This window comes from Prosopis cineraria, unplaced genomic scaffold (genome assembly GCF_029017545.1).
Source record: "Prosopis cineraria cultivar Desert tree isolate PC_DT_omini unplaced genomic scaffold, ASM2901754v1 PC13, whole genome shotgun sequence".
Lineage (NCBI taxonomy): Eukaryota > Viridiplantae > Streptophyta > Magnoliopsida > Fabales > Fabaceae > Prosopis > Prosopis cineraria.
In genome coordinates, this window is record NW_026555344.1 from 9576776 (window position 1) to 9591417 (window position 14642).

Below are 14642 nucleotides of genomic sequence, written 5' to 3' on the forward strand. Positions count from 1 at the left end.
TTTTCCCTTAATTATAAATAATGTGTACTACTCTTCTTCTTGGTTTTTTTTTTTTACCAAAAGGCACAACTCATTTTCAAAACCAATTTGTCAAAAAGATAAATTAACAAATATTTTATTATAGTAAATCTATTCACCAAGAGTTGAATCTCCAGTATTTTTTTTAATTATATTTTCCACATATTTGCAACCAAAACAGATAGACTTAGTAAAGCCTATAATTGTTTTCTAAATATTTAGATAGATAGATATTAATTTGAATTCAAATAAATAGATATCTGTACTTTATTATACGATGAATTTTTTTTAAAATCATGAAAATAGATCTAAATATTTAAATATAGATTTTTTTTCTAAAATTTTTAAATAGAAATATTTAAATTTGAATTTAAATATATATATATATATATAAATACTCAATTATATGAAGCTTAATTTTAGAAATATTTTTAAGATAGATTGAAATTTTTGGAACACATCAAGATAGATCAAAATTTTTAAGCACAGATTTTTTCCCCCCAAACTTTTAAATAAATAGATATTAATTTGAATTCAAATAGATAGACATTTTCATATTTGATTACTCCTTTTTAAATGATTGGATTTGAATTTTAAATAGGAAAAAATAATTTTTATATACATCTAAAAATTAATAATTCATCTTGCATCTAATTCCAAACTTAAATAATATATTTTATATACATTAAAAAGTAATAAAAAATTTCAAACCTAACTCCAAATTTAATTCTAAAGCACAGAATTACAAGAAAGCCATCCCGAAGCTCAAAACTGCATCAAACTTAAAAATGAACACATGACATTTTTTTATAATTTTTAACCCTACTTTTATATATAATGATAGGCAACTAGTAGTGAACCAAAACCGTTAGATATATGATTATAAAAATTATAAAGCATGTAAAGGAAAGTGAAGAAAGAATTAAAGAAATTAAAATCACTGAATAGTGTGATCAATTCATTATGCTATGAAGAATATTAGAATTTGACGTATAAAGAGTGCAATTGTATATTAGAATGGTCTTGACTCACACAATATACACATTGCACGTACACTTGCTCAGCTATATATATATATATATATATACACCAACAAAGAATAATGAACATAATGAAATCAATCAAATTATACTACCACGTCCAAGTCATTACATTACATAGCCGAGCTATTGATATCCACCTGGTCCAGGACAGCTTCCAAGTCCAACTCATGCAACCTTTCTGGTTCTACAGATTGGGGTTTTATCTGGAGCTTGACCTTGGCGTGGGACACATAGATCCCAAGGTACACGAAGCTTAGTAATGCCAACACCAGATAATACTTGTCCAGGCGACTATCATTTATTTTACCCTTGATCCAGCTGCGAAAGATGATCGATGTAAATAGAATGCTGGCCAATTTTGCGATCCCCAACACCATTCCAATGAACGGATCCACAAATTTTTTTCATTGACTCAGAGTGCACCCGATCACGCGAGAAAGTCTGCAGTCCGCATTCTACAAATCCGTTCATTAGCCCTAGCAACAAAAACTGAGGAATCAAAACCATGATGCTCAAGGAAATCATGTCCTTATCTGGATGACGTAGAGACTTAACCAGAGAAAGCCTTTGACGTTCTACTTGCAAAGCCACAATATAGCAAACTCCTGAAAACAACATCCCAAAAGCCATATTCCAAATTGGTTTCACCTTTTCTTTTGTTCCTGGCGATTCGATTATCTTTGTAACCCCAGAAGCAACCAGATATTGGAGTGCAGGGAAAACCATGATAGGAACATCAAATTTACCAACGTAAGAATACAAGTTGGTTGTTTGCAGAACAAAGTAAGTGTTGCTAGGAGCAGAAACAAAACTGTATGCTAAGAAGGTGAAGACCCCCAAGGGTATCATGGAATAAAGGCTCTTCACGTCCCTCACTTGCTCAGCAGTACAATCCTCCTTTTCATTTCTCTCTTCGCTTCCACCATCATCGGAATTGTTCTTAATAGCTGCCTTGTCCAAGAACGACAAAAATGATGGATGACGTGGCAACAAGTGAACCTCATCTCCATTGTCAGCTGTCCGATAAAAGAGATCATCTAATGTATCATCTGAACCTTCATTGTTATAGCCATGTTTTGAAGATGGGTATGACAATCTGCGCTTCTTAATAGCTTCCTTAAAGACCCTATAAATGATTGTGACAGGGCTTCCGGAGGGTTTTTCTTCAGGATAATAGCAGAAAATGCCAAGAAAAAATAATAAACACGTAGCTCCCATAACAACAGACGAAACTAAGAAAGTTTCACGCCAAGAATCAAATAAGAATTGGCATAAGAAAGCTATAGCGGAGCCCATAATTGAAGCCATATACCACCAAAGATTGGTAGTTCCGCTGCCGTTGTTACCTGATTCTGGTCTTTCTTTTTCTTTCGATGATTCGGATTCCTCGTCTTCTCCTTCGATATTCTCGGTACATTTTTTCTTCGCTTCCCTCAGCTGATAATCAAAAAAATCTCTTAAAGTTGGCTCTTCTCCGGCTTTGCCTAATGCAACAAGTGCTATTGTGAAAATCGTCCGAAGGAGGTGCCGCGAAATGGGGGCGCGTACCCCTAGTAGAAACGATCCCTGCAATTAAAAACACCTTGTTTTATCAACAAAAGGAATACCTTCATTCGCTTTTAAAGTTCACATTTTATTTTAGTACTCTAATTTTAAAGAATGACTAATAACAATGAACGATCAAATACTGACTTTGAACTCGGTGTAGTGAACAAAATTAAGCTTAAAGATTGTTGGTGGGAATGTTTCTTTGAAGGGTAGAGATGAGAAAGAAAGTTATGCACAAATTTTCAAAGCACAAGATGCATTTTCTTTGGACTTAATTTGTCCCCACTTATTTCAAGTTTTGGGTACAAATTGGGTCTGACAGTCAATTTTCTTCAGAATACAAAGAAGACTCTCAATTATGATTTGCATTCTCAAAATTCAAACCAAGACAACAATGATGTTTACAAAATGATAACTTGACCTCATCTTTAGTGTACTCAGAAACAAAAGTAATGAGTTTGGATGTTAGAAATAAAAGATGATGAGGGGTTTTTATAGAGAAAGAAGTGATAACTTGAAATGTTGCCTTTTGCTGCTAATATGATGACTAAGGCAGTAACAAGAAAAAAGTTTGAAGCTTGCTGTGAGATTGTTGGATTAGCAATTATCTTCACATAGTTGTGGAGAAGGTCCAATATTGAAGCTCATTATGGGTCTCACTAGTTAAAGTAAAAGGGATTTATATTAAATGATGACTCTCTATATTTTCATGTATTTTGAGGAGTTTTATTGGTTAATCGAAGAGTTATCTAGTTATTTTTAGTTAATTGTCTTGTGTTTATTTTGGTGTTAGTTAGCTTGTTTGTCAATATTATGTTTTGATTTCTTTTAGATTAATTTTTATTATTAATTTCAGTCATTTAATTTTAGGAACCCTTGCAAAAGCTTGGAAGATGTGGAAGAGAAAAAATATGATGATTTTAATGAATAACTTGAACTTTAATGATCACCCACTACAGCGGGTCAGTGTTAAAAAGTAAATTCTGAACTAGAAACAAAGCTCGTTACAACGGATTTTGCACCAGAACGAACAATTTCAATTTGTCTATTTGATAAAAGAGGGAAACTAGAGTTTTTCAAGGGAGGCTTCATTTTTTATGTTTTCTAAAGATCCAGAGGTGATTTTGGAGAGCTTGGGATGATTTTAAAGCTTATGAGCAAGATAACTCATCACCATCTACATTTTCATTAAGTTTTCCATTACTTTTCTCCTTTCTCATATGTATCCAAATTTAAACCATTGTTCTACCGTTTTGCTGCGTTATTTAACTATAAGGGGCTAAACTTTGATGCTCTAGAGTCCTATAAACTCATTTGCTCCGGTTGTATCTTGATTTACCAATTATTTTGTGATTAATGAATATTTTATGTTTTAATTTCAATTTAGCTTTATGTTGCTTGATGATTGGTCACCATTATTAGATGATAATTTAAAGGAATAGAATGAACTTGAGAAAGGAATTTCTATTTGGACCATTGGAATTGAATATTTACGATTAACTATAGTTAATTTGCCTTTAGAATAAGAATGTACATAAAAGACCTAAGTGGTTAGAAGGTATTTGAACTTAATGCTCTTATTCTAATTTTGGTAAGGAATTATTGGGTTAGAATTAAGGAGGATTTTAGATAATCAGAAGATATTCAAGACTAATTCTAGTATTTTAACCCTTAAAATTGAAATTAAAATCAATTTAATTGATCAGATGAGTGCAATGGTGAGCAAATGAGGAATTAAAACTATAGGGTGCTTTCCTAATTGTTTTCTTGCCTTTAAAGTGCTTCAAAATCTTAGTTGCTTACTTTACATTTTTATTTTTAAATTGAATCATTCACCACTATAATGTGCTTACTTAATGTGAATGAAATTGAGAATTTAATGCCTATTTGCCATTTTACTTAATTCTCTATAAGATCGACCTTGATTTACCATTAGCTACAATTGCAACCCATACTCTTGCAATGTCTATTGGTTTTTGTTTGCATCATTAGGTTAGGGGAGAGAGGTCATATTCAAGTTTTAGGTGCAACTATTTGTTAAAAAAGTTATTTTCACATGTTTACATGTAGTTTCAATAAATTTGCATTTGTGAATTTTAACTGTTGGATCAGGTTGAAATGTTGTCAACTTGTTTGGAACATTGGGTTTGCTATTTTCAATGGTCGGATCATTCATTTGTTTCTTAGTGTAAGAGTTGTTTAGTTTGCTATTTACATCCAGTTTGGGTGTCTTTCATTCTTCTCTTTCTCTTTTGGAAACTTATTACTTTGGTACTTTGGCTAGTTGTTTGCACTTGTTTGTGCATTTGATTGAAACTCTTTTGTACCATATTTTGATCATAGTATGACCCATGATTTTTATGCTTGCATTGAAGGATTTTTCATGTTAATAATTTCTAGTGTCTCTTGAATTGTGCTATTTATTTTCTTCAATATATTTGTTCAATTACTTCTCTGGAATTCCAGCAAGTGACAAGAATTTATTTTTGCTATATATTTAAATTATTGGATTGAGCTTTTCACATCACATTTTATAAGTAATAAAACTCTTCACTTAAAAATCATAAATCTATATATGTTGTTTTATATATGAACCGACATAGTTTAATGAGTGATAACCAATAGTTATTCAAAATAAATTTTCTATGAAGAGTAACGTCATTTTAATATGTAAAGTTTCTTGCTCCCTCTTTGCAACCATAAAAGTTTAGTTACAAATTATTATAAACTGTAAATAAGCATGCGAAGTGGAGCCACGGTTCTCGTGCGAACTAGGTAGGTCTCCTTATGGCCACTGTCGCGAGAAAGGAAATAACCCGGAATCCCTTCAAGTAGAACCAATTAATAAGTGTTCCGAACATTTGGTTTCCGATCCTTTATACTAATTGAAATCAGATTTGGATTGGGTGAATGGTTTAAGACTAAATTCACTCATTCAATGCGTTTTTCACATGATATGATAATAATTGTTTGATGTAATTAAATGGTTGTAAGAAATTTTGTCACATAATACTCAAAAAATACTAAATATCAAATTTTTGGAAGGGATAAAATGATTTGATTGTGAGGATCGTTGTAAATTTTTAGAAAGAAATGTATCTTGATAATTTTTAAGTATGGATAAAATTTAATAATTATAATTGAGATACTTATTGAATGAGTGGATTTAAGCCATTCACTGCACCTAAATTCATTGAAATCTGTATTGTGGCTCAAGGTATATCATCTATTCATTTCTTATTTCCTCATTTGTGATTAATATATCATGTTTGAGCATTACAGTTTGTAACATCCCAAATAATAGTCCTGAAATTTAATAAGTCGAGAAAGATAAATTAGTAAATTGACCAAATAATCAATTTAATAATATTTTTGAACTAATGAACCTGTTGGTCTTGGGGACAACCTTGGAATTGGAAAAGGAGGTGTCTTGGGCCACTTTGGGCCCAAATGGAGGTGCATATTGCATTTTAAGCTTTTTTTACCATCTATCGTGTGGAATCTAATATAATCAAACAAGAGTATCAAGACAGAAAAGAAAGAAAGAAGAGGAGGAGCAACGGTGGAATGTTAGGGAGCTACTAGGGCAACTTTTTGGTGGGCATTTTGAGAGGATTTAGGACTCCATCTTTAAGCTAATCATCTCCTTTTATTTCTCTTCCTCTCTACAAGTTTTTGTGCTAGGTTTTTGGGGTGGATGATAATGATATCTAATGTGGGAGAGTTTTGGATGAACCCATTAGATCCAAAGGGACTAATGGGAGTTGTTTTAAGTTTTTAAATCTAAGTTTTATGATTTAACAAGATTATATTAGTGGGTCTTCCACTTTGGATGAATCCTAGAAGTTAGAATGGTGATTTGTATTGCTGGGAGCTATATGAAGATGTTACCTAATTAAGCTAATGGATGATTTTAAATATTTAGATTTGTGAAAGACACGAGTTTCGGTATTTGGTTAGTATGAGGTACGTAGTTAGAAAGTTGTTGATATTGATGATAGTTGTTGGATTAATGTAGATTAACATTGTGCTCCATTTGAGCAGAAAGTTTAGTTAAGGAAGCAAGTTATCAGGGGGTTGAATCTTTAGTTACCAAAGGTTTAAGGTAATTAAAGGAAAACTATCTCTTGTATTTTGCTTGTCTGGTAGATTAATAGATCGTGTAAACTTGAATATATATATATATATATTTATTTATTTATTTATTTATTTATTTATTTATTTGTATATAACAAAAGCATGTGTTCTTTTTGGAATATGTACGCAAGTGGGTGTGATTTATGATATGTATTGTTATATGATGATGGTAATGAAATTTAATGAAATGTGATTTTAAAATGTGTTAAATGTTGATTACTATGGAACAAGCATTGTTTGTGGTATGATCATTGTGAATGGTATGAGTTCACCCTATGAGGAGATTAGTAAATTAAATCCACATAGATAATACTATCACTAGGGTAGCCTCAATGTTTGATCTAGAGCTAATTGCCTTTAATATTACCCTAGATTGAGTGTGTGGTAGGGCATCTAAATCTAAGAACCCCTAATATCACCCTAGATTGGATGTGGCATGGGGCTTTCGCTTAATATCATCTTGAATGAGGTGTAGGGTAAGGCATTATAACGCCTATCAAGATTTGAGAAAGGAAAAATTCATAGTTTGAGAGTGAGTGTGAAAGCCTTAATTAGGTGACCCCTCATAATTAGAGAGCTTGGACTAATCCAATCACATGGGTTTGTCCTATTTGTATTAATAGTTCATAGATTTAGTTAAAAAAATATAAGATTGGTGCACTAATCATTCGTACCATGGATATATTTGATTTCTATTAAATTGTCTACTTTATGTGCCTATTAGTTGACTTGATTTTCATGTTCTTGATTTAGTGTAACTTGGTTGTATTCACCTCTCTCTTAATATAATTACACATGATAATTTTGGTAGAAGCAAAGGGAAGACATCAGACGTTAAGGACTAATTGTCTCTTTTATAATGCCCTTATAATTTGGTAATTTTATGTGTAATGGAATGATATTGCCAATTAGGATAATTCTTTTGTCATTCTTGCACCATCTGTATGTTGAAAGTGATTTTATTGTATTTTAAGTCCAAGATGATGTGATATGAATTTGTTAATCTAAGTAGGGGCAAAATACTATTACAAGTTTGTTTGTAATTGTTTGCATGGATTTATGTTGAGTTTGTGGTATGAAAAACCTCCTTGTTTGATTAGGTTGAAAAGTTAGGGTTGAGGGTCAAATTTTGTGATATATGATGAAATGTTTATATTTGATGCATTGTACAGGTTGTCCTGAGTTTGTTGAGTATGGTTTATGTGTTGTGTTAAGTTACTGGTACTTGGTAGTGGATTTGGACACCTTGGGATGGTGAAAGTGTGAAGAAGATATTGTTTTGATTTTGGGTGTCCAAGTTTGTGAAGTAAAAATACTTAGAAATGAGACTGATGCCATTAATTAGTTGATTGAGTAAGATTTTTATAAATACCTAGATCAAATCAATCAAATGCTGTATAGAGATTTAGGGTGTTCCAGAAATTGGCCTCCAAATCTGGCTTGACAGCATTTTGCTGCACCACATGGGTTGGTGTCTTCACCACGACACAAGGTACAATGAGGACACATTGGGACACACATTGGGACGCATGCATGCTTCATCGTGACAAACGTGTACTGTTTTAGGAAAATTACCATTTTGAGCCCTATTTTGATTTGTTTTCAAAACCTATTGCTTTCTCATGTTTCCAAATGCTTTTAAAACCTTAATTCTTATATAAGTTTTGCCTAGAAGGACCGAAAATGATTTTGGTTATGCTTGGGATCCCAAATTTCAAAAGGTTGTTTAATTATTAAACTTACTTTCAAATTTTTCTACCATAATAGTTCCTTATCATATTAGTTTAGTGTAACAGCCCTCCTGGGTCACCACTGCCTCTCCAGGGTCTTTTCCCAGGCGCTGGACAACACACATGTCACCACATGATTGCCGGCTTTCCCACTGGTGGTACAGTGGTTATTCCTCACCCCACCCTCACGGGGGTCTTTTGGAACCTCCCCAGACTCGAACCTCCAACCTCTACCACCTTAACGAAGTTGAGGCGAAGTCTGGTACCATTGAGTCAAGTGACTCAATGGTACCAGACTTCGCCTCAACTTCGTTAAGGTGGTAGAGGTTGGAGGTTCGAGTCTGGGGAGGTTCCAAAAGACCCCCGTGAGGGTGGGGTGAGGAATAACCACTGTACCACCAGTGGGAAAGCCGGCAATCATGTGGTGACATGTGTGTTGTCCAGCGCCTGGGAAAAGACCCTGGAGAGGCAGTGGTGACCCAGGAGGGCTGTTACATAAAAGGCGCCTTTTATGTAACAGCCCTCCTGGGTCACCACTGCCTCTCCAGGGTCTTTTCCCAGGCGCTGGACAACACACATGTCACCACATGATTGCCGGCTTTCCCACTGGTGGTACAGTGGTTATTCCTCACCCCACCCTCACGGGGGTCTTTTGGAACCTCCCCAGACTCGAACCTCCAACCTCTACCACCTTAACGAAGTTGAGGCGAAGTCTGGTACCATTGAGTCACTTATGTAACAGCCCTCCTGGGTCACCACTGCCTCTCCAGGGTCTTTTCCCAGGCGCTGGACAACACACATGTCACCACATGATTGCCGGCTTTCCCACTGGTGGTACAGTGGTTATTCCTCACCCCACCCTCACGGGGGTCTTTTGGAACCTCCCCAGACTCGAACCTCCAACCTCTACCACCTTAACGAAGTTGAGGCGAAGTCTGGTACCATTGAGTCAAGTGACTCAATGGTACCAGACTTCGCCTCAACTTCGTTAAGGTGGTAGAGGTTGGAGGTTCGAGTCTGGGGAGGTTCCAAAAGACCCCCGTGAGGGTGGGGTGAGGAATAACCACTGTACCACCAGTGGGAAAGCCGGCAATCATGTGGTGACATGTGTGTTGTCCAGCGCCTGGGAAAAGACCCTGGAGAGGCAGTGGTGACCCAGGAGGGCTGTTACATTTAGTCTTTTCTACTATGGTAGAACTTAATTAACTTGTTTATTTTTGTTCTACCACGGTAGAATCTTTTTTGAGAAAATGATAGATGGGTCCAAGGAGATAAATTAATTCAAAATAAGTTTCAAAAGGTCAAATTTCAAGAATTTACAGCTTCAACTCTCAATCTTACAATTTCATTGTGATAAATTTATAACTTATTTTTTAAATTTTAATATGCTTGAAAAATAAATAAATTTATTTTTCCTATTAAAATTTGAAACACAAGTTACAAATTCATCACAATAAAGTTGCAAAATTGATAGTTGAACTTGCAAATTCCTAAATTTTGGCACTTTAGAGCTTACTTTGAATTAATTTGTCTCTTTGAAATCTACCTGTCATTCTCCCTTTTTTTTTATCATGGTAGGGGTAATTTAAACAAATTATTTATATGAAGTCAAATTCTATTAACCATTGTAGCTAGACTTTTAAACTAAGCCTTTTCCTTTTCCTTTTCCTTTTCCTTGATAAATAAATATAAGGATTGATTTGAAAGTATTTAAGCTATAGAGCCTATGGGAACTAATATAAATTATCGAGAAAAGCAGCCGTAACATGAGTTTCTTTAAAGCAAGTTTACGAAGTCAATATAATTAGATAACACTGACCGTAGTATAGGCCGCGGTGCAGAAGATAATGGCGTTGAAGCGACCTGCGCAAGCCTCGGATACGTGTATCACAGCAGGTATTAACACAGCTGATATCGCATCAAGCAAAGTCACCAGCAAAGTAACATTCAGTAGATCAATACCCCTATCAATTAGGAAGTCAGCCAAAACGCTCACCGCTCCCTTGTTTACAAAAGCATAGCTGAAAGCTAAACCTGAAATAAAAATATAAATATCATTAAAGGAAGAAATGAGAGATATTGTTAAAATTACGAAGAATTGAATGGGCCAGGAGAAGAAAAGAACACATTTTTTGATTAACATTATTGAACATTACAAAACATAATCCTTCACTAGAAGAATGAATATCAAAACCACCTCTTTTAGGTAAGATTAAACCTTCTTAACCCCTAATAGAATATGATGCCTTTTATATATAGATTTTAAGGTTATCAATAACTAAGTGATCCATATTAACCACATAATTAACTAACTAATAGTCCAACAGATATATTGATACTTTCAATCTAAGTTAATTTAAACGTAACAGATCAAAAAAGGAAGAAAGAAGTTAATGGCGATCGAGTAATCTCCTAGTAGATCTAGCTCAAGGAACTAGCTAGGAACTTGTTGATCTCGAGACTGAGAAATTAGTGCTACCCCAGATGAAGATCACAGTCTTGGAGAGGACAAACCCACTGCGGAACCAGTTGAAGAGATCGTCGCGACCCACAAACTTCATCGTGTTCAAAATTAGCCAATTAGGGTATGTTTTTTTTTTTTTTTTCCCTTTCTTCAGGTGAATGCCTATTTAAAACCCTAAGCGAAAGACAATGCAGTAAGCTTGTACCTTCCAGCTGGTTAATGTGAATCCGCGGCCACTTTTTGCCCTCGATTGTGCTTCGGATCTCGACGCGTTTGTGTCAAACAAAATTTCCTGAAACTTTCCTTCCTCGAAAGTTATGATAGATAGATAGATAAATTTGAATTGTTAAAATTTGATTGCCTGAATAATTCATGAATTGTAATGAAAAAATATTTTATAAAATGAATTTTGCTATTTTTTTTAGTCATTAATATTGCTGGATCACTCCAAAGAGAGTTTGATTTGCTAGACAATAATTTTTCCCCAGATGAAGAGTACGTACAGTCTTAGAGAGGACAAAACCATCTTGGAACCAGCTCAGAAAGTGGCTTCCGCAGCTAAGAAAAAAGTTGCGCATATTATTGATAACATGGAGGAAGAGCTTTGTGCAGGAACTAATTATTTTTCTTTATTTTACAAGGACGAAAAATGCTACTCAAGATGCATGTACTTTAATCTATTTTTTCAATTCAAAAAAAGACTAATATGGATTATGATGAGCAAGTCCAGTTGAGGTTAATTTCTTTTTTAACATGGATTTAACACCAAACAGGGAGGTAAGGGGGGCGGGAGGGAGCGAGGGGCCTAAAGATGTAGTTTCACACTTCGAAACTGTGAACAATATTAAATTCATGTTAATAAAATAAAGGAAAAACATTTATAAATTTTTTTTTAAATATATAAATGATAATTTGATTCCTTAAAATGTTATAATTTTTTTAAAGTTTTTATACACTTTTTTATTATTAATAAATTTATATAAATTATTAAATTATCTTTGTTGAAAATAAATGATTCACAAATTTCATTTAAATATTCACAACTTTTATTTTTATAAAAGTAATTTACTGTTACATAGTTATAAATATAAGAATAAAAGTTGTGAATATTTAAACAAAATTTATAAATCATTTATTTTTAATAAGAATAATTTAATAATTTATATAAATTTATTAATGATAAAAAAATTTTAAATATTTAAAAAAATTATAATATTTTAAGAAATTAAATTATTATTTATATATTTTAAAAAAATTTTATGATCATCTTCCCTAAAATAATCATGAACTATTAATTAGCGAGAAACAATTTAAACAGCTCATACGTTGAATTTGATTAACAGTTGACAGGCGTTTTGCAAAATTACCCGGAAACCTGCAACGTATTACTCAGTGACGCATGTCTCTCAGATCAACTCGCCAGCAGCAAAGCAGAGTAGCAAACCCGTCGATCTGTAAAAGCATTCACCTAAGACTTTGTTTGGTCAGAAGAAAGGAGATGGAGGGAAAAAAGAGGTGAGGGGAGGGACTAGGGAGATCCCCTCAATTTGGAAGGAGGTTTTGGAGGACCCCTTATCAAATAAAGGAAGGAGAGTGATGCGACAGGGTGGAGGGAAGGGGAAATTTTTCCCCTCCCCTCCAACCAAACATTAGTTAAGGGGGAAGAAAAATACGTACAAACACTGTGTTTGAGAGAAATTTGAAGCTCTGCTCGAGAGACTCACAAGTATGACTACAAGCTGATGTCTGATGAAGAATAATGCAACCTCTGAAATGCAGCGGTCCCAAACTGGGCCCTTCTGCATCGTTTTCGCCGGCGACGAGAACATCTGCAACAGCAGAGGTAAGAGAAAGAGGAAGGAAGCAAATAAAAAAGAAAGAAGAGACGAAAAGAAACTTAGAATATAAAAGTGATTATATTCAACTGAAACACGGAGAGAGATGTCCTTCACGGTTCAATGCTGACTGCTGAGTTGATGAGGAATTGAATGGAATGAGACTGAGACGTACAAGCCCCGATTAATTGAACTGGAGGGTGAGGCACCAAAGCTACTTTATGACCCCGTGATTCCCCTGTCGATTAGTAATTATCTTTTCTTTTTTCTTGTTATTAGTATTATATTAAAATTTTAACGGTTTAGATTTAATATTTAATAAAATTATTATTATTATTTTAAAATATATATATATATATATATATATATATTTGAATCTTTGAAAAGCTTAGATTTAACAATGATTTAAAAAATGATAAAAATAGGGAAAAGGAAACAATGATGCAACTATTTTCCAAACAAACATGCCTCTTGTCTATAAAAAATATTAAAGGGAGAGAATATAATAAAAAAATAATATTAATAATTTTTTATTTTTATAAAATATTTTATATTTTAAAATTTTGAATGTTTCTCACCAATATCTTATAAATTATGGCAGAGGCATAAATTACATAAGATAAGATTAAAACGTGACCAGAAGTCAAAAAAGAATAATAAATTACACAAGACTTATAAGTCAACTCCTCAACTAAACAATGTGAATGAGCACCGGAAGTCCGGGAGTGACGGGGGAACCATCCCCCATTCTCGTGATAAACATGTGTGTTTAAATGAGAGGATGGACCCAAACACTCATGTTCCATCTTTAAAAAAAAAAATCAAAACTAAATTTTAATTTCATGTTTTATCTTATCTTAAAAATCATTCCATCTTATTAAAAATTAAGACAAGATCGAAGTAAGATTAAAATGTCCTGCCATTCTAATAAATTGAATAATATGACAAAAAAATTTGAATTATAATATTCACTAAAATTTTAAATCATATAATTTATTAAATTAAAAATTAAAAGAAAATGAGTACATAAATTACAACGATTTAAAGTCAATTATTAAATTATATCAATTACAACTACAAGTGTATAACATTATGATAGCACTTATAAGTGATTTTTAGGTTATAAGAGCAACAACAACAAACAAGCCATGAATAATATCAAATCGTCGTTCTTCTTCTTTAATTGATATATGAAAATAAAGTAAAAAACACAATATAAAAAATTGTTAAATAAGTATATATAAGAATAAATTGTATTAATATAATTGATATATTATAAAGAAAGATATTACCTTATATTATTTACTTTATAAGTCTGTATCATTAAAATTATCAATATAAAAAACTTTTAGTTTTAAATAACAATTACATGTATTGAAATTATAATTGATATAATTAATATAAATATAAATTATATTAATATATTTAATATATATTTAAAAAATTAAAAATAAAAATAATATATATAAAATATTCAAGATGAGACGAGACGTGTTTTGAGGATAATCTTATGTCCCGTCTTGTTCCTAATTCCTTTCTCCTCTCATCCTACAAAGATCCATCTTGATTATTTTCGAGTTAAAATGAGACTTATTTTGATATGATCGAGAGAAAATTAGACCAATCAATACGAGTACAAATTAAGCATCCCTAGCGATATTGTCCAAGAAAAAACTAAAAAGCAAGCCCAGCTTCTTTCCTCTTGAGGGTTGCCTCCTCCACGCTAGGGAAACACGTGGAGTCATGGCTGGTGGACCATTCAAATTTAATTTTGAACGTTGCAACTGTAATATTTTTACTTTCATTTATAAAATAAAATTAAGATATCTAATTACTGGTCTAAATAGTCTAATTTTAATATAAATAA

At 32.9% G+C, this 14642-nt stretch overlaps 1 protein-coding gene across 1 annotated transcript; it reads right to left on the minus strand.

The window, feature by feature from the left end:
* Window positions 1–940: 940 nt before the first annotated feature.
* Window positions 941–11037, minus strand: LOC129289871 (protein NRT1/ PTR FAMILY 5.6-like). Its single transcript, XM_054926631.1, has 4 exons — window positions 10956–11037; window positions 10296–10510; window positions 2408–2627; window positions 941–2224 (listed from the first exon to the last, which is right to left on the minus strand). The coding sequence occupies exons 1-4, from the start codon at window positions 11035–11037 to the stop codon at window positions 1365–1367; spliced, it is 1377 nt and encodes a 458-aa protein (XP_054782606.1). The 3' UTR covers window positions 941–1364.
* Window positions 11038–14642: the final 3605 nt, after the last annotated feature.